The 20,967-nt window shown below is 31.6% G+C and overlaps 1 protein-coding gene across 1 annotated transcript in view; it reads right to left on the bottom strand.

Moving 5' to 3' along the window:
• The window catches only part of cysu (peroxidase homolog), a 67,841-nt gene that overhangs the window by 10,199 nt on the left and 36,675 nt on the right, over positions 1 to 20,967 (bottom strand). Inside the window, exons 5-7 of the mRNA XM_085945170.1 lie at positions 17,592 to 17,765; positions 2,134 to 2,212; positions 948 to 1,093 (exon numbers count right to left, since the gene is read on the bottom strand). Coding sequence (XP_085801296.1) covers positions 948 to 1,093; positions 2,134 to 2,212; positions 17,592 to 17,765 — 399 coding nt within the window. The remainder of the gene's footprint in view (positions 1 to 947; positions 1,094 to 2,133; positions 2,213 to 17,591; positions 17,766 to 20,967) is intronic.

Below are 20,967 nucleotides of genomic sequence, written 5' to 3'. Positions count from 1 at the left end.
GGTACACACTAGTAAATGACAACGACACACTAATTCAATGAAACTTCAAAAACTCATTGACGACATAAAAATGAGCGATGTGTTTAAATTACGTATTTTTCAAAACATGTACACCCATCAAAAATCATTAGATAAAATATATTTTTATTTATAAAAACAATCTATACTTACTTATTTATTAATATTCGATTGAACGCCGTTGAAATTATTTTTTTAATTATCTAATTATTAATGATTTTGGACAAAGTGCGCAGTCATGACAACATTATTATGCGCGAATGTTTTATGCTATGCGATAGGAGCTTACCTTATTTCGTACAAATCGGCAGACTTGCCGAGGTTACGAGACGTAAAGTCCATACGAAAAAAATTCAGAATTATTTCACACATAATCGGAGATTTATTTACGTCGAGACGTCGCGGCGTTTATTATTTATTTACGGCGCGCTGTGGTATATTTTTTAATACCTTTGCAGTTGTTTTGTAAACTGTGTAATACTGTAATACATTCCAACATATACGACATCTCCCGTTGGCAAAATAATTTATTTTTATATAACATAAAATAATGAAGTGATTAAGTATATAAATATGTCAATATGCAATTAAAAAATATTTTTCTTAGTAATGTAGGCTTTAAATAATCGCCTAGTATGGAGTCTTTGCCACTGGTATCTGCAACGGTCACAGTTACGGCTCGCTAATGAGTACCCGGCATAATATTTCATTACGTCAAATCACTGCTAGATGAAGGTTTTCTTATGCTATCCATATAACAGTTACTGAAAAATCTCATAGATGACATACTTACTAATTTCTTATTTAAACACCTCTTTGTTGATTTTTTAATATTTTCAATTTCGATTTATGCACTCATGCAAAAAATATTGATTGAGATTAGGAATATTAATGAAAATAAAACAATGTATTAAGTATTATTATCTTACCGGCTTCGAAGCAGTACATGGATCGGTTAGGTCTGGTGCAACCTTCATCAGGAATGTCAAGCTTAAGTGGCAGCAAGTCTTTAAGACCGTACTCTTCGAATACAGGGTTCATCCTCAACAATCCACCGAATCCGGAACGAAGTTTCCTGAAATTAAATAATAAACAATCGATTTTATATTAAGTTTTATACATTAATACTGACACACAAATTTGTTTAACGTAATACATAGTATAAGATTAATAAAAAAGTCGCATTTTTGTAATCATCGATGTCTCCATATTTTATCAAATGTAAACATCTAATAACATTATCGTATACTAATATTATGTAGCTGTAGTTTTGCTATCGTTTCAAGTCGTTTTTATGCAAAAGATAAAGGAATGGCTCTAAAATGGTCTCAATAGAAGAAAAGTCTCTTTTAAGGATGTGATTCGCTCTCCCCAATAAGAAAATCACATTTTTAACCATATTCTAGCATGAGCCTTAACATATTTAAAATCTTGACATACACATCCACTAATATGTATAAGTCTAAAGGACACAACATGGATTTACGATTAGTTTCGTAAGCTTGAAGACTTTTTCCATTATACCTGTACAAATAGTGTAGGTACCACACTATGTGTAATGAAACCATTGACGTGGACTTATCTTTTAAGTCCAGACAAAGACCGTTTATACTTAGGCTTAGAAATTTTGAATTTCGAACGTAGTGATAATCATTACTTATAATTCGAATGCAGTACAAAAATTATAATTGTTTCATATTATAAAAAAATGGTAATACGTTAATAATTATTATGAACGAAATATGAAATCTATAATCTTCAAAGTGCGAGTTATTGCTTAACTGTGAATTCAATACGGTAACCTAATCGCAGTAAATGAAGATTTTAGATTGAATACTTCGTTCAAATTAATTAATGTATTAAAAGTTTCCCATAGTGAATTCGAAGAATAAGCAACAACTAGCACTACGACATTAAATTGCAGTTTCGTGCGCCGGCCTAAGTATAGTCGACATTGGTTAAAGTTACAACGTACAATTTTGGTGAGTGGTAAACATAGTGAATAGTAAAAGGATGTTTAGTATACTAGCTTTATGGGCATGCAATTTAAATATAATCTTATTTAACATAACTTTAATTGAAAACATTGCGATATAATAAAATCACATAACATACCTTGCGAATTTCTCCGTTACACCATAAACGGTGTTTCCATCAATGACGCTGGTAAGAGTGTTGAACTGCTGGCGGGAGCCTGGGGAAATAAAAATAAATTGAATTAGTTGCATTGCCGAGATGAGATACGCCGATTATTGGTAATGCAATAACTTTATTTCTTCAAAGTGAATGTCGATCTCTACGATCAGATATTGATCAGAGTACTGCGGAAATAGGGAGATAAGACCAAGAAAAGAAATCGTATTGGTACAATAAATAGTTTATAACAATATTATCTTTGAAGTAGACATACAAGTATTATGGTATTTAGTTGATGTGATCATATCAGTAGCTCTGTGCGGGCCTACCACAATCCAATTAGAAGGCGTAGCGAATGTTTATTATGGCGAGAGTGCTAATCGAATAGGCGATAGAAATAATGTGTAACGTTACAGGAGAAAAATTTGAAAAAGGAACAACATAAACTAATTTCGTCCTAAGATGACGAATAAACCATTCAAATGATAGAAGCTCAAAATTGCTAAAGAAAATTCCATTATTATAGAAATAGCATTTTTATAATATGCAATCATAAACTCATACAGCTTCCCTCAGTTTGTATGAAAATTATTAGTAGGCTAGCGTCCATCGTAGATTCGTAGTCAAGTGCGTAAGGCACTGAGTTCGATTCCCAACGAAGTCACAATATATTTCTCGTATTCTGGGTGTTTTATTGTTTCAATACTACTACTTAAATAACTGCTTCTCTACAATAATGTCATTGGGTCTCATGGCTTTTTGTGGTGGTAAAAAGAGAATATAATAATAATTATGTATTAAAAAAACCTATACAAATATTTTTGTTATATTTTATGGTACCTATTTCTACATTTCGAAAATTTTTGTTTTTAAATAAATCGATTTTGCTCATGTTTTTAGAACATAATAGGTATAATAAAACAGGAATATTTCTTTCTACCCATCCGCAAACTTATAATAATTACAATGTCTATTGGTTTTTTATCTTGAAAAATATACTTTAGAGTCCTTAGATTTAGATCATGGGTGGCCAACCCTTGGCCCTCTGGATGTCAACTTGTGGCCCGTGGAGCAGTGAGAAAATAAAAATAATCTCATATGCTGCCGCTAGATGTGCTAATTTCGCAAATTGAGATTCGATATTGGCTCAAGATTTTAAAAAGCACCGTGTGCTTTTTCTGCATTTGCAACGCCATTCTCCGTAGACGTGAATTTATTACCGGGAAATTTACAAATAGAACATTGTGAAATATGTTGCGATGAACAGTTAAAGGAGAAATTTCATCAGGTCAGTTTGGAAGAGTTTTACCAAACATATTTGCATTCTCCAAACATGCTGTTTATATCTGCTCTAATGATGACTTCGCTATTTGGAAACACTTACACGTGTGAACAGCTTTTTAGTCGAATGAAGCATATTATCAAATCCCAAGTGAGAATAAGAATCACTAATGTGCATTTGGAAAACTGTTTGCGTGTAGGAACAACCTCACTCGATATCGATATTGATGTTCTGCCACACAAAATCAAACTTTTCACTAAAATTTATTATTTTTATGTTATTTTGTTTATTTTTTATTATTCAAAAAAAGTCTAATCTATAAAATTTATATTTTTATATTTAATATGTTTGATTCTGATTTTTGTTTTATTTTATTAATATTTATTTATAATATATTATAATTTCTTTTTTGTTTTGTATAATACAAAAAATCGGTTGTGCGGCCCGGTAGGAAATCTCATTTTTAGAATCTGGCCCGGCTGCTGAAAAGGTTGGCCATCCATGCTTTAGACCATCTCAATTCATATCGTCGTGAATACAATCAAACTCATTATTCAATCATCAACCTACGTATTAATACCATCCTTTTATATAGGTACCTTCAAATTCATCCATGCCACTCCAATCAATTCAGAAAGATTTATTTAAAAATACCCACATATCACGTTATTACTCGTATCATTATAAATAATATACTGTACCGTACTCACTTACACATATTATTTACATGAGTATTAAATAATTATGCCTAGTACCTATTAAATTGAGGTTAAATTCTAATAAAACAATTTAACAGAATATAAATTTGACATTATTGTAAAATGCAAATTTATTGCATAAATTCCATAACATACTTCGATACTTAGACGGCATTGAAGTAAACATGCTACGCTAATCGATCTTAACTATTGAAAGTGAGTGAGAAATAACATTAAGTATGTATTTAAAAAAATATATATAAATACTGAGTATGAACCAAACTTTATCTTTAGATTTTTAACTGAACAATAAAAACGATTAAATATTCTAAAATTCGAAGATAAAGCGGTCTGCACTAACCGTAATGAAGTTTCATATGAATTAATAGTTATGACTGACATCTAGTTAACGCAACAATTGAATAATTAAAGGTATTTTCATTGAATTTTCCATCGCGAAAATTTCATACATACATCATTCATTATATCAGAAAAGAAAACCCCGAGGAAACACCGAGAATCGACGGGACCTCAACATAATATTAACTCAAAATGCTCAAGAAAATTGTTTTATCAATATCACACAAACAACATTTCATTCATTGAATCAGAACCTTGATATCGATTTAACACTCATATCTGGCAAATCGTATATAAATTAATTCCGTAAAAACATGAGACTATACCAGTAAACTGAGGGATTAGGTGAATTCACCAATTTTATTATTACATAGTAAATCGTTTGTTGCAAATATCAACCTTTTGGATAAATGATATATTACATCGACCGTCCTAGATTTTTATGTTATTAATTTAATAGATTATCAAATGACAATTCAGCCAAAAAGCGTTGCGTTGCTCTCAATTTAATTTCACACAAACTATTTATTTCTTGTATGCATCAGTGCATTTAGTTACATAATTTGTCAACTAAATTACTTATCTACCGCTTGGACAACGTTGCGTCAAATCTATATGTGTGAGCCAATTAATTATCGATTGGTATTTCTTGATTTTCTTATTAAATTTGTCAAAGTAGTTTCATAAACAAAACATCCTTAATACAGACTTCGCCAAAGAAGCAGGCGATATTATTAGATTATTAATAAGAATTACTTCTTTATCTTCTCATCTCCTCTTAGCTACGCCCAGCGTTCACTAGTCTCTTTATATGCCATCATGCCATCGAAGTCATCATCTTTCATTACACTATAGGCGCTTTGTTAATGGTTGTTCATCTATATTATGAAAAACGAGGCTCGTCCTTTTGCAGACGTTGAGTTTTTGATAACTCTGACAATGCCAGGCTCATCAAAAAGCTAATAATTATAATGACATCGCATTTCGCAAGATTCTGCACTCAAAAACGGTAGTTTCTGTAAATTACTCCCACGTTTTTTATCCTTAGTATACTTCTGGTCTCAACGGTTTTATATAGAGCGGACTTATGTATTTATTTATAATCTGTAGAATTTAAGGTATTTATAGATACCATTATGAGCCTCCTTTTAATTCATATTATTAAATTTAAACGAATAACCAGTCAATTATATATTATGTCACCAATTTTTCCGAAGAATAATATTATAAACTTTGTACAATCATTATAATATACCTACTATGTTATATTGTAAGTAGGCATTGCTCATGTCACATAAATTGCTTAACTCCATATTATAATGCACATAAATGCATACGTGAGAGCTTAAGGCATAATCCATAACATTACAAAATAGCATATAACCTAATCACACACTTAGTTGAAACGAGCTCACATTTTGCACATAGGATAAATAATTGTTTTATCAGGTTTCGCTACGCGCAATTTATTATGTATGATCCAATCGCACTTTAATTAACTACCCAAATATTATTATTTTATAACATTTATCTATCGATAAATAAGCCGCGGACTGCAGGCTATATGCCGTAATTAATATTGAGTATATGCTACTTAATTAACGTGGCGTATTTCTAATACCGACAAAGTGTAACGAATGTCAGTTAACTGTAATTATTGGAAAACTTTATAGGATTATTATAGTAATAATATTGGCATACATAATTTCTTCGGTAAGAATTATTGGGATGGTATAATATAATAATTGTTAATATGGATTACCTAGTTATTAAATCACTTAGTATTAACCAAGTAATTTTTTTTCCGACCATGTCCGATCCTAATAAGATCATAAATGGACCTCCACAGAGTGGAGGTTTGTATTGACAGATTTTATTTTTACGAGAAATGGATTTCAGCCACTTGCTCAACCTATTAGGTCCATACTCTTGACTCATACGCAAATTGAAAAACAATGTGTTTTAACACATAATTACGTAATATAAAAGCTGCTTTCCTACACGAGTTTCGCTCACATGCTAAACTATTAACAACAGGTACAGTAGTTTACGTTCAATCTAGTACTGGATAAACGCCTTCCTTACCTCCTTCCACTAGATCGCTAGTTTTTCTGCCACGTACATCCACCGAATTTTATAAGTTCGAAGATCTATCGTGTTTTAAAGCGTACATGTGGATATCCATTGCTATTTTATCAGCTTGGCGACCTCTATTATATCGCGTACTCATGTCTGCCCGTTTATCCATTGGTTTATTTTATGATCTTTCCGCGTTATGCCCAACATGCAACTTTCCATACCATATATAAATAACTTAAAATTATTGTAAATAATATGTTATATTCTTTAACACTACAACAGGCCATGATGCCCAATGACAGTAGTGTAATCAGTAATATAGGCGAAACAATCATAAACACTCACGATTTGTAAAAATCGCATACATATAATTATTGTGACCTCACCTGGAATTGAACCTGGAGCGCCTTACGCACTGGACTACGAGTACCACCTATGCATACGTAAGATCGGGTAATACGGATTTGTTGAACATTTTACACTTTACACAATAGGAAGTCACTTTTCATTCTATTCAGACGCCCGCCCAAATGCGCTCCGTGTCAGTTTGAGTTTATGTAATAAATGTCATTATTAATGTCAATACCGTATACTAGGGAGTGGTCATGTAATTCAAATATTTTTACTAAAGTAGTGTTATTAAAAAAACCCGTTGGCTTTTAAAATAGGATAAAAAATATTAAAATTTCAGTAAAATATTTACGATAAACCTAACTTTCACGGAGTTATATGAACAAAAATAATATGCAATATACACAAAAATTCTTATAAACATTATCATTAATCAAAAAAAGTACTACTTACTATTAATGTTGGTGTCAAACATCGAAAATTTCACTTGTTTTTTATTAATCGCGGGATTCCGGAATTCAAAAATTACCAATTCTCACAGTTTTTTTTTGCTATTGAAAAATTCTCTGAAACGACAAGCGATGATTAATACTTTTCTCATGTATAGTATAATCAATGATAAATACCAGTTAATTTTTAAAAAGATATATATCTACTTGAAAATAACTGATTGACAGATTAATTACGTTATGACCAGAATCGTTAACTTTACTTCTTTGAAACTAGTCGATCATCTCGATATCAAAAGAAAATTGAAAGTGATTACGAGAGAGACCTAAGTACATATTTAATAATACTGCATCAAAATAGCACTCCCTTTAAAGTGTGTTTATAAATCTCTATTTCACTATAGAAAGTTGTATTACAAGTCGCTATCCAATACTTTAATAAAGCATTATAACTTGGAAAGGTTCGGACATAGAATGATCTAGTTTCCAGACATGTTTATTATAACAGTCCTACTATACTACAATATTATGATGTATCTAACTAAGCAAGTTGTTAAGATTTTAAGTAAGGCGTGTCCATCATATTTTCTTTTACTCTGAAATACACTTACAGTGCACATAATAAACGTTTGCAGTCAAATTTTTATACAAATTAAGCCTTTGTTGGTATTTTGGTCTAACATTTTTTTTTGTATCCATTGTTTGATGTATCAAGGAAATTTTATTTGAATAATTTTTATTTTTTTACTAGGGACTAATATCTACGGGATTATTTGCGCGAAGGGTTTTTGAACAGGGGGTAATTATCCTAGAACATAGTCCAGGGTGGTTTGTCCAGGGGGTAATTGTTCTAGAATCCTAGTAAGATCACTTGCTCTCCCAATATGTATATGTACACATAATATGCCTTCGGGACTTGGCCGATTTTTGCAAAGCAAAGGCAGTTGCTAGTTACATTTAAATTACGGTGCTCGAATCGAATTTTGACAGTCTCGTATGACCGAACGGACAAACAAAAATAAATCATCAGAAAACTTCAGATTCAAGACAGACTCTCTTCAGCTTGCCTACGCTGGACGCTTCAATTTTCTGTCATGCAGCCCGCAGCATGCAGAAGACAACCTTGGTAACTCAAATGGAGGAATTAAAATCATCAATGTCAACCCAGCTGTTATCAAGACTGACCGATGGCTAAATTATCCGGGTCACGATCCTTAGGGCCCGACAAAGAAAAATAATAAAATTTAACCATCTATAATGTAATTTGCAATTAGTGCAGGAATTAGGCGGAAAACTGTGATTATTGATACGGTTGTTATTACACTATTGCAAGTCTTGCATCAACAGTGATGCATCGTTTTCTCTGATTTGACGCCCTATCGACTATGCCCAATATTCTATTAAAACTTACACTTATGTGGTATATTTATAATAATCATATTGTAATGTGACTAAAATGAAATTCCGTTCAAGTCGACATTAAATTTAAGAGATAACGAAAAGTAGATTGGTATTTGATAAATGTTCTTGTAATAAAACGGTAGGTAGGTACATGAATGAATATGTTTTTATAATGTTTCTTGATTCCCTTTTAAGTCAATCCAATTTTGTTTTACATGTATGCAACTCGGAACGAACACTACTATGTAGGTTATGAGTGATATGACATGACATTTGGTCAGTAAAAACTTTGTTAATAAAATCATTTAAAAGAAACTCAAGGCATATGACGTAATATTACGTATGTTAGAAATCTGATCTTTTTACATTGATTGTGAAGGAATTATTGGGTTGACCACAATTTTTCGGATAATTCTAAATCCACACATTGCCAGTTTTTCGATAATATTGATTGTATAATGACTATTCGTAAAATAATATTCAAAAACCGAGATGTTCAATCTACCTCCAAATGTAGTCTTCTGTGATTTCTCTAATTTGTCTTTGACGTAATCGTACCTACCTAAGTGTTCTGTGTTTGTATTAAATCTAGTAGTCATAATACTGGAACCATTTATTTAAAAATATAAGCAGATGCAATTTTTTGTAGGGCGAAATAATTATGCAGGTTTCGATTTTAATTACAACAATCCTTTTACGTTGGTATCTCTTGCTCCCACGTATCAAAACTATCAACATTCACGCTTATGTGATATGTTTATAGTGGTCTGTTTTGACCACCCCTTTCATATATTTAAGCTCCATCTCTGTACAAAAAGGTGTTATTCAACATAATTTCCCAAAACCGATAACCGAAAATCCTCTGTCTGTTCGATTTTTAGACGCTGTATGATGGATTCTTTACTGCAGTTGGCTGTATTCACCGGTAAGTATTAACACCCACAATAGCCGAGTGGCTTAAGCGCCGGTCTATAGTGTCGAGGGTCCCAGGTTCGAATCCTGGGTCTAGCAAGTACACATATTGTTTTTCAATTTGTGTATGAGTCAGAGTATGGACCTAATAGGTTGAACAAGTGGCTGACATCCATTTCTCGTAAAAATAAAATCTGTTAATACAAACCTCCGCTCTGTGGGGACCCATATGATCCTATTAGGATCAGACATGGTCGGAAGAAAGAAAGAAAGAATTAACCCTCAAAAATTCAATAGTATTTCATATTTAACATGCCTAATTCATCGATTTATGTGCAACTACTACACAATACGCCCATTTACTCCCAGTCATATGTGCCTGTCTGTCCTACCGTAAAGGTGTACCGTCACCCTGTCCTCTCTCACCGTCTTTCAAATACCTAGTGCCTGGGAGGTGTGGTATATATAAATTCCTTCATATGTATAAACAAAACACAACATACTAGCGATGTATTTACTAAAAGCAAACTTGCTTATCCACTAAATCACAAGGAAATACTATTGAACATTACTTAAAACTACCATCATGGAAAGATTCCGACAACTCTCATAATTTACTGCATTTTGCGTAAATAATATTGAATAAATTTATTGTAATCATTATTTTAAAATTAAAAACTTATTTATCTGTTTCTTTACAATTTAATAATTATAATTAAATAAACATATTTTAGAATTTATTTTTAGTAGATACCTTACCAAAATTATTCTGTGAAACCATACATATTATGCGTATGGAAGGTAGATAAAGCTTATAAATAATTATCTTGCAAATAGTAAGTAATGCAATCTGGTTTATAGAAGTTGACAGTAATAAATGCGGGGCTGCTGAGAAATCAATTTGCCTGAGGATATCTAATGTAGAAACTAAATATTATAAATTTAACACATGCAAGCTTACTCCACGTACCTACGATAATAATAATAATATTAATATATTATTAAGTGGATATCCAGTGTGCAAGAAGTCTAAGTTTTAAGTTTTATAGCAATCATGTTGAAACGTGTAACCTAATTTAGAGATAATATAAAGGTTAACTTTAATGTGTTAAATTAACGCATTCCGCAAAGAGTTTAGAGTTTACCAAGCACCTCGGTGTCTTATTAACTTTCAATAAGTATTACAGCATAGTGTTGTTGAATTGAACAATACAGAACAATAATTGGTAAATGTGCCGCAGAGGTGGACATGAGATTTTCCAACTTTCTTTTTAGACCAAATCAACCTAACCTAACCTAACCTAATCTATGCTACCCTAACCTCATATAATCTTAGTTTGTGATAATGGTGTATCAAAATGTATGAAGATTTCAAATTTCAAATTATCAATTAACGATTATTGGATCGAAAAGCCGATGCGCCGACAGAAAAATGTATTTATTATAATTGTCTGCATGGAATAAACTGTTTTTGTAAAAAAAATAATTATAAAAGCTCGAGTCCACCTCTGCGGCACAATTACCCAATAATTATTATTTTATAAATCGGCGCATTGAAATATCCCATCATCTTTAAAAGCTATTTTAACAATTATGTATGTTATATATTTATATTAATATGGCGAAATTTTTGGCAGTGTTAATCTATATTATACATAAATATTGTTTTGGGTAGAATATCTATTTAACCTATGTACACAATTGAAAGAGTATGTCATTTCACCGGAGCTATAAAAGTATTAATGTAACTCTATGGTTACAGGACAGAGCTACATTTGTATTATAAAGTGAATGCTTAGTTTGGTACAAGTAAACCATGATCAAAATGGTCACGTATGTAGTAGTAGAAATAACATCGATATCTAACAAATGGTTTTAATATTTATCTATTAATTGAATATTTTATAATAATTATTGAAAGTTTTGATTGTTGGAGTGAATTTAAAGTTGTGTCGAAATGCTTCCGGATTTTCAACAGATTCGGGCAACAATAGTGAAAAGTTTGCTAGGAATTATCCGCAGTGCACAATGAAATACTTACACATAATTTGAAAGTTAGTGGTAGTAGTATTTTTTTTTTCAAATTATTGGCATAGATTGGTTGAAAAATATTTAACCATGCTATTATCATGCTTGTAAAACGGTCTGCCCCGTTTGAAATAATAAAAATAGTGGATAGCACGTCTTATAGCAAATGTTCACTTTTGTAAACCCTTGGAGTTGACTTAAATTATCTGGAAAAATATTTAGTAGTATTTTTGTGAAGATGTTTCATCTTCTTTCGATGGCGTTACAGCTTAATTCGAGCTGTGGCCTCTTCCATTGCCCTTCTCCAGCTAGCGCTATCTTCTCATTAGAAACATTCCATCTTTTTATTTTACTTGGTCTGAGATATAACAGTCAAAAAAGCATTATGGCCATTCCAAAAAAAAGTACAAGTGAGCTTTCTCTGATCTACTCCGTCAATAACAAGACGTTCGATCCTATCAACATATTTAAAAGTGTATTTTTTTTCACGTTTGATCCATCTAATCATTGTTTTGGTAGCAATGACATACAGCTCTTGTATTTTAGCCCCATATCTGTATTTTAAAATAATGCACCTATTAAAATCATAATATGTGGTGACTTCCGTAGTTCAATGCATAAAAATATACTACTATTACACTGTGTCGTTTCTTACACTATCATAACTTGGTCTTGGCCTGATGTATGTAGGTAGTTTATATTCTTCGTTTTTCTCAGATATATTTTGAGAATATAACCCGAAAATTCGAGGAATGAAGGAGTAAGAGCATATTATGGTGAACCATGAAACTATCAAACAATGTATTATAACAGTGAGGAAAATTGTCATTTAAAAAAAATGTACACAATAAACTGTCCACGTGGTATTTACATTCAATTAAAAAAATCAAACTCTTTAAGTTAAAGTCATCATTATGTACCTACTCGAAGAAAACCAGACAACAGGAAAGGTAACAATATTTTGGTGACCAATATGATTCACGTTTGTAAATTATTTGATAAGTATAATTACAGCTTGGCCGTTATCTCTGCTAAAACGTACCCACTTACATAATATCCCTTATAATAATATAGGATTACGTAATTTTAAAACCCATAATATAATTTAATGGTTCGTTATAGAATGGTTCGTGTAGATGTATTACTTTCACTTCGGAACGATGCATCTACGCCTTTGAGAGTAGGTACTTGATACATTTATGCATCCAGTATACATTTTATTTGCATCAGGCCTTTTCACTATGAGAATCATGAAAAAAAAATAATTTTAGAACATCAAAATGTGTATCAATAAAAATCGCTGCCTATATCATATAAAACATATTGAATAATAATTACAAGATAAAAAGAACTTTTTATATACAACGTTTTTAAATTTTCTGTTGAATTACTATGCTCAATATGCTCAAACTTGTACTTGGTATGAAGTAAATAAGAAACATACAAATAATATAGAATACTGAAATGTCATTTTGACATTTCATTTTCATTTCCATAGTAACGCACGTATATATTAATAATTTAGCTGCTAGGACCACCCCTTTAGCAACCAATAATAGTCTTTTACTTTTTACGTATTTTTCTGAAATAACTTTCCATACAAAACAGAATTAACTGAAAATGAATTCAATTCTGCTTAAAGATGGCTAAAAGTATCAAAAGAATGCATTGGCATCGTGTTCTATTATAAAAGTTTCAAATGTCTGGATAGTCGGGAAGATAGTTAAAAATCGATTGCAAGATTTGTACTGGACAAACAAGAATACGAGCTTATAAAAGCATTGTAAAATACATTAGACACGATCAAGAGTATGGCAATTTGGAATAGGTCATAGCTTTTTACACACTCCCCTATACAAAGTAGCTAGTTTTCAGTTCGGTAGTATACATCTACACCTTCTAATTCATCCTATTAGATTAACCAATATTACTTATTTTAAAGGTTTATTATCATTCATACGGTGAAGATAATGTGGTCAGAACAGTCTTTCAATCTTAATTGAAAGAACTATGCTGAAATCTTTATACAGGCCATATAGACAGAAAGCTCCGAGTCGTTATTGAATTTCGGGAATATTGCGGGAAATGATATTACATAATTTATTCATACACGATCTCTTCAATCGTATATATTAGTATCAAGAATGTAACATAAAATTCTTTATTACAGACGAGGAGCTAAGAGGATTATTGCATATTTATCCTAACCTACAAACCAATAAAATACCGAGGGGATACATTTTAATGATTTTTATGTTACAATCATGGCAAGTGTCAGACAACTGATCCCAAGTTAGTAGATATATACCAAATACCACGATTTGAACGCGGTCTCATGGAGTCTTTGTACACTGAATAGTGCAAATACAAATTTACAAAAATGAACGCTAAATTTTTCTCAAATATATCACATCACGTCACATATTGTGTTGTTGATGCATTGTTATGTTAGTAACAACACATACTTCAATAATATAATATCATAACCCCAAATTGAATATCCCTGTAAAGGAGAACGCTCAAAAAACTTTGAGGTGCAGTGCTGGGCAACCATATCATTAACGGGAAAATAATAAAAGAGAATGGAGAGATTTTGGTCGCCTTCGATTTTATATCGCAGTGAAAGAAGTTATTATCAAACAAAACATAAACAACACGGTCTGTAAATGAAATATGACGAGACAATTTTATTTATAGTAGGGACTTAAGGAAAGTACTTATTAGTAAAAGTAAATTACTATTTTAACTCCTAATAGAGTGGAGGTTTCCTATATTAACACACTTTTTACGTGAAACAGTTGTTAATCATTCACCAAACCTATTGAATACATGCTGTAAATAATACGGACGTCGAAAAAACCCACACGTATTTTTATTCAAACCCTCACCCTTAGTTACAGAATAACGCACGCTAGCATGACTCTACCGTGGAGCTTTGATTTTTTATATTTACAATAAATTAAAAATAGTATATTAGGTATGTATTAGATGCCTAATACAAAATCAGTTCTTTTCATTTCATAAACTATTTTACTCTTAAGGCAGAAAGACATTATCAGCATGTCACATGAGTTCTAACCATCGAAACATTTAATAATAAAATTTGACAACCTACAAAAATATTTTATCAATTGCGTAACATTTGTAGCTCCCTTCAAAACCACTAAAACAAAGATCAATGTGTACATTTCCAACATTTAAAATAAACATGTTATTACATATGACGTGACTCCAGTATGGTTTTGATATATTTAAATACCAAATAAAACGACATTACACGTCTTTTGCCTGTGATACAAGCTTATCGTGTGGTCACGTGAAGTGACAATACTGTGTTGCTAGCTTTTGGCCTAAGTGATGCGTACATAATGCGACTTGCCAGTAATCACCGTTCCTTAGATTTTATTTTATATCAAGTGAACGTGTGAATTTTACTCCCATACAGTGATTATTGTAGTTCACCATTGTATTATGACCTTCCAGATGTCATTTTTTGCGAGATCGCAAAAATATTGAGGGATTAGCCAACACAGCAGACACAAAGTGGATATTTTGTATGATTTAAATGTCACAAAAAACCATTTTGTTATGTTCAGAACGCAGCATAGACCTCTATATTATACTTTTAATTATATAATATTATAAACCATGCGTTTTGTTTTGAAAGTTTAACTTTTTATAGTATTAGTGATCCACCATAAAACGTCAAAATGATTTATTTATAATATTGTTATGTACTTTTTTGTATCACTTTTCACGGCCGATGCATTACAGTCGCACTCCATCGCTGATCATTGCAACTAAACATTCATTCACCATTAGACACGTTTAATCAATCTTTGTTAGGCATTTCCACTACAAAAAATATGTTTATTTCATACCAATTTTATGCAGCGCTCAATGCTATCAACTATCGTTTGACTGTTAAATAATATTAACTACGTAACGTGGTTGCAATCTAAAAGTTTAATTATTTTTTATACTTATTACAAAAACGTATACATAATTGAGTAGCAAAAGCTATATAGGTACATCCAATTGTTAAACTATTGGAAAAACGATTTTTAGCGAATTCTATTTCACCGTTTTATCCTCGTATATTTCCTTCTCCTAATAATCAATATTGTTCTATCGCGTTATAGTCAATGTTCCCTGTAAGGTGTGCGCGTGTGCGTGCGCACACCTACCAAAATGTGTTCGCACAAATGTTTGCATCCCCCGCATAGTCCTCACAAAAATATTGTAAAAGAAAGTTTCCTTTGACAGATTTTAATTTTGCTCGAATGCACGAAACTATTACATGCACAATTCTTCGACTCATTTCTCGGAAGAAATTTTCTTGAAAAGAGGTGGACTTTTGAAAATAATGACGGAAACACCCGAAGAACGAAAGAATAGGATTGACATCGCCGAGCGCAAAAAATCTGGTTGCGATCTAGTCAAAGTGCTAATTGATAATGTACTATTGGCTATAAAAATAAATGACATATATTTTCCCGAAAGCTGGCGAAGTAAAAATTATGCGGGCGAATGCATTAATGTAGTGATTAAAAAAGATTTTTTTGACGAATGACGAAAGTTTCGGTTTCAAACATTAATTGTTGATGATAGTAAGGATATTTATATCGATTTTCTTTATTTCATATGTTTTATTTACTTCAAAAAATATCGTTGTTAGTGTTATTATTATATAAAATCACTGAAATTAATAAATACCTTAAAAATTATTGTATCTGTGTTTGTTGGTGGGGGGGGGGAGTGTAAATTTACCGCACCGGGTGACACCAATCCTAGTTGCGCCGCTGCACAGATGCGTTTGTGATCCGCACACACAATAGAAAATTTAGAGGGAACGTTGGTTATACTATTATACTATGTATTGTCACCAGACGAAAAAACCCCTGGCCCGCAGTTTCAAATCACAAATCCACAACCTAATCAAACGCCTTCGAATTAGGGTTCACTACCCCTGATTTACGAAATAACATCATCATGGCACATTTCAACAGCGGCGAAAAGGGCGAGTACCTAAGCCCAGCTACTAGAAAATGGTAACTTGCCGAGAGACAAACAAAAATTTACCGTAATTTTGTTTCATCCCTTTGCCCCTCCCTCTTGTCTCATCACCCATAGATCCGTCGTAGATAATTGCCGGCAGTACAAATTCTCCCGGGAGAGTGGTAGGTGTCTAGGACCACGCGCTCGGCGTGGCCTGGCCACGCTTGTCTCAATATGATAAATTAGTGAATCTCTTTCCCCGTTATTGTGTTAATAATAATCCCTATAACCACCTCAAAACCACGCGTCGCGTCCTCGATAAAACGCCTTCGCGCCAGTTTGGCTAATGTGTTCAAACACGTGCTCCCACATAGTGACTGTGCTATAGCTAAATCTAAGACTCCTTTAAGTGTAATTAATAATGTAATCCAACCAATGTCTGAAAAGTTAATGTAATTAAACGTCCCTGTGCAGGGAAATTGTCAAATCAAAGACGTGTTTTATCTTGAATTATATGTCCTGATGTCCACACAACCCTCAATCAAGGTGATACTCGTGAAGAACGCTGCCAGCATACATGTGAGTTCTCCACCCATTCTTCTCGGTATCAGTATGTACCTCTCCAAACCATATTTCTGCATCCATTTTTACTGAGGGTTTATAGTTTGCACGCATATTTGATTAATTACGGGCAAAACGTTTTAGGCACAATAGGAGATCTCTTTCAAAGACAATATTCAGAAGACTACAAGCACTCCAGCCAACCTTTGTTCCTAGAATAATTTCATCTAACAATATAATATACTAGACGGATATAGTTCTTCACCTGATGATATTTTTATATTATGTTGTAAATAAACATGCCTATAAGTAACTTACCTAGTCTGCAGCCGGCTCTCGGCGATGGGAATCCTCTGACGAAGTCAATGCACTTAATATTGAAGAGTCGGTAGAAGTAATCATCGTCTGGGATCCTCAGCTCGTTGCAGTAAGGATGCTTCTGGTGTGGTGGTCTGTTGCAACACTCCTCAGGGTCGTTACGATTGAAAGGATCTGGTGAAAAAAAACAGAAGTATTAATATATTTGTCCCTCAAAAGTATTGGTACTATGACACCGATGAAATTGTTATATCTCTATCTGCAATTATTTTTTTAAATGAATACTTTAACATACACTATGCCATTACATACATAATGTATTAAGAGTGGCCAATAGTTAAAATTTGTCGCAATTAGTATGTCACTGCGTAGCATAGAAGTAATACGCGGATGGGACGTAAACCCGGGAGATGCAGAGTTCGATCCCTGCCGGGGTGGGGTGGCTTACTTTTTTCAAAAAGATTTTTTCTATTGGTTATAACATATTTTCTCAGAAAGTGTTTTTCAAAATTATGTATGTTCAATAATTAGAATGGTACATTCTTAAATCTTGTGAATTGTTCGTTGAATAAAAGAAATAGTTGATTATAAATCATTGAATAGACCCAATTTATTTTGGTCTGTTTTTTATATAGGTAAGTACTTGAAAGTTTCAGAATAGTTTATCAATATTTTGCAATGTAAAATTTTACCAAACGAATGGGTAAGACTAAATTTCAACTGATTACTGATTGATAATAATTAATCATATTGCAAAATAAAAACATGTCATTAGATTAAAGTTTGAAGATTGTTTTGATAAGTCAGTTAATATGATTGTTTAACATTTTAAATGAAAATTCGTGTGAATATGATTTTTATCACAGAATGAAATATCATTAATGTATACAACGTTGCCCTTTATAATAACAAATCATTATAAATATATAATTTATATTTCAAATTTTTGTTATTGTTTTTCTTTAAAGTCCACGTGACGTACAGTTTTCCCATCACTGGGTCATGGTGAATATCAATAACACAATAGCAACGATAAGTAATCTGTGAATAACAGTGGCGTACATTTTAAAGTTGTGACTATTTTGAAATTGATTACAATAATTGAATTTACATGACATTAATTTTACTATTTTACAATGAATATTGTGAAAGAATATTGCAGTCATCTGATAAAATAAAATTATTATATTTTGAAAATATAAATTGTAGATATATTTTATTCCGAGTATAAGATTTTTCAAAAAACACATGAATTTAGTTGCAATGTGATTATTTTATTATCAATGTAAAATAATTTAATTCTTATCTGAATATGAAATACATCCGTTCAAAATACAATATATTGAAGTACGTATGATTTAGTACAATTCATTTATTTTAATTTATTAATTCGTCGTGTGGTAATATGTTATAGAATGATCCACATAATACGAATATCGGTTTATTTTTTTCATATAAAAGATTTAAAAAAACATCCTTTTGACAACAGGCATGTACCTACACGTTGCAAAAATACAAATATTTTCTTTAGATATTTCGTATTTTACAACGTTTTTATTATGTCGTATTCTTATTTGTCCAGTACAAATCTTGCAATTGATTTTTAACTAACTTCCTGACTAGCTAGACATTTGAAACTTTTAGAATATATCAGAGCACGATGTCAATGCATTTTTTTAATACTTTTAGCCATTTTTAAGTATAATTGAATTCATTTTCAGTTAATTCTGTTTTGTATTAAAACTTATTTCGGAAGAAATCCGTAATCCAATCCACTATTATTGGTTGCTAGGGTCCTAACAACTAAATTATTAATATATACGTGCGTTACTATGGAAATCAATATGAGTGTCAAAATGACATTTCAGTATTATTTCTATTAAATACAATTTTCTTTGATCGTTTTAGCTAGTCAAGTCAAGTTTATACGATTTAACAGAAAATTTAAAAACGTTGTATAAAAAAAGTTATTTTTGTCTTGTAATCATTTAAGAGCTAGGTATTACACAATCGTTGGTCCTTCGTTTGATAATATTATGTTTAGTTCAATGTCGTGTAGTAGGTTTAACGGTTGAAATTGACTCTTCTAGTTTATATAATAAATCACGTGCCTATACTATATATGCGAGCGGTAAAACAATGTTATTAGTGGACATACATAACTTAAAACCACGTAAGATATATACCTACCAGAAAATCATATAAAAAAAATACGACGCCTGACGGGATTTGAACCCGTATATCCACTGGTATCGCGCCACTATGATTTATACCAATTAAGCTACAGGCCTCCTACTCAATTACGATAATTTAAACTAGTTGGTCCTAAATGAAATGCCTTCTTCGAAATTATTTATGTTCAATATAATATTGAATGTTACATTCTTAAAATCTTGTGAATTTTTCGTTCAATAAAAGAATTAATGGTTTATTAAAATATGACTAGTTATTTTAAAGTCACTTCGAATATCCGTGTGAAAGATGCTTTACTGTGAACTCACTAACGAAAGCAGTCAATTTAAAATGATTTATTCGCATTATTTAGTTGCATTAAATATTAAATTAATTTTATTAATATAATAATTTTCAATTTTACAATCTTTTTCTTATCCGTCCTACGTCCTCCGCCCATCCGTCTTACCTGTCCGGTGGTTCTTTGTCCGGTACAAATCTTGCAATCGATTTTTAACTAACTTTCCAACTAGCTAGACATTTGAAACTTTTATAATATATCAGAACACGATGCCAAAGCATTTTATAATACTTTTAGCCATCTTTAAGTAGAATTGAATTAATTTTCAGTTAATTCTGTTTTGTATGAAAAGTTATTTCGACACCATTATTTGTTGCTAGGGGTCTGGGGTCCTAGCAACTAAATTATTAATATACACGTGCGTCTATGGAAATCAATATGACATGTCAAAATGACATTTCAGTAATATTTCTATATTCTATCAAGTACAAATTTTTTTGATCGTTTAAGCTAGTCAAGTCAAGTTTATATGATTCAACAGAAAATTTAAAAACGTTGTATATAAAAAGTTCTTTTTATCTTGTAATTATTATATTTATGTTAACTTCAAATATTTAAACATAAATGATATTTAATTGACAGTGGCGAAAATATATTATGTTGTTCGACAATTTTATTTCGTAATGCCTTTCAATAAAAGATAAAACGATCCATTACTATGTTATCCAAATCTGAATAGTTTGAAAAAAACTGTAGTACTCCTTTCAATATTTATGTATATATACGTCACTGATATATTTACATGTAAAAAGAGACGTAGGTACCTGCTCGTACTTAACCAATTATCAAATTATAAAACGAGGCTTTAAGTATGGGCTACTTACTTACTTATTTCGTGGTAAA

Source organism: Rhyacophila brunnea, unplaced genomic scaffold (genome assembly GCF_057557595.1).
Source record: "Rhyacophila brunnea isolate RB1 unplaced genomic scaffold, BYU_Rbru_1.0 scaffold_18, whole genome shotgun sequence".
NCBI classification, from domain to species: Eukaryota; Metazoa; Arthropoda; class Insecta; order Trichoptera; family Rhyacophilidae; genus Rhyacophila; species Rhyacophila brunnea.
This window is presented reverse-complemented; position numbering and strand designations above follow the sequence as displayed.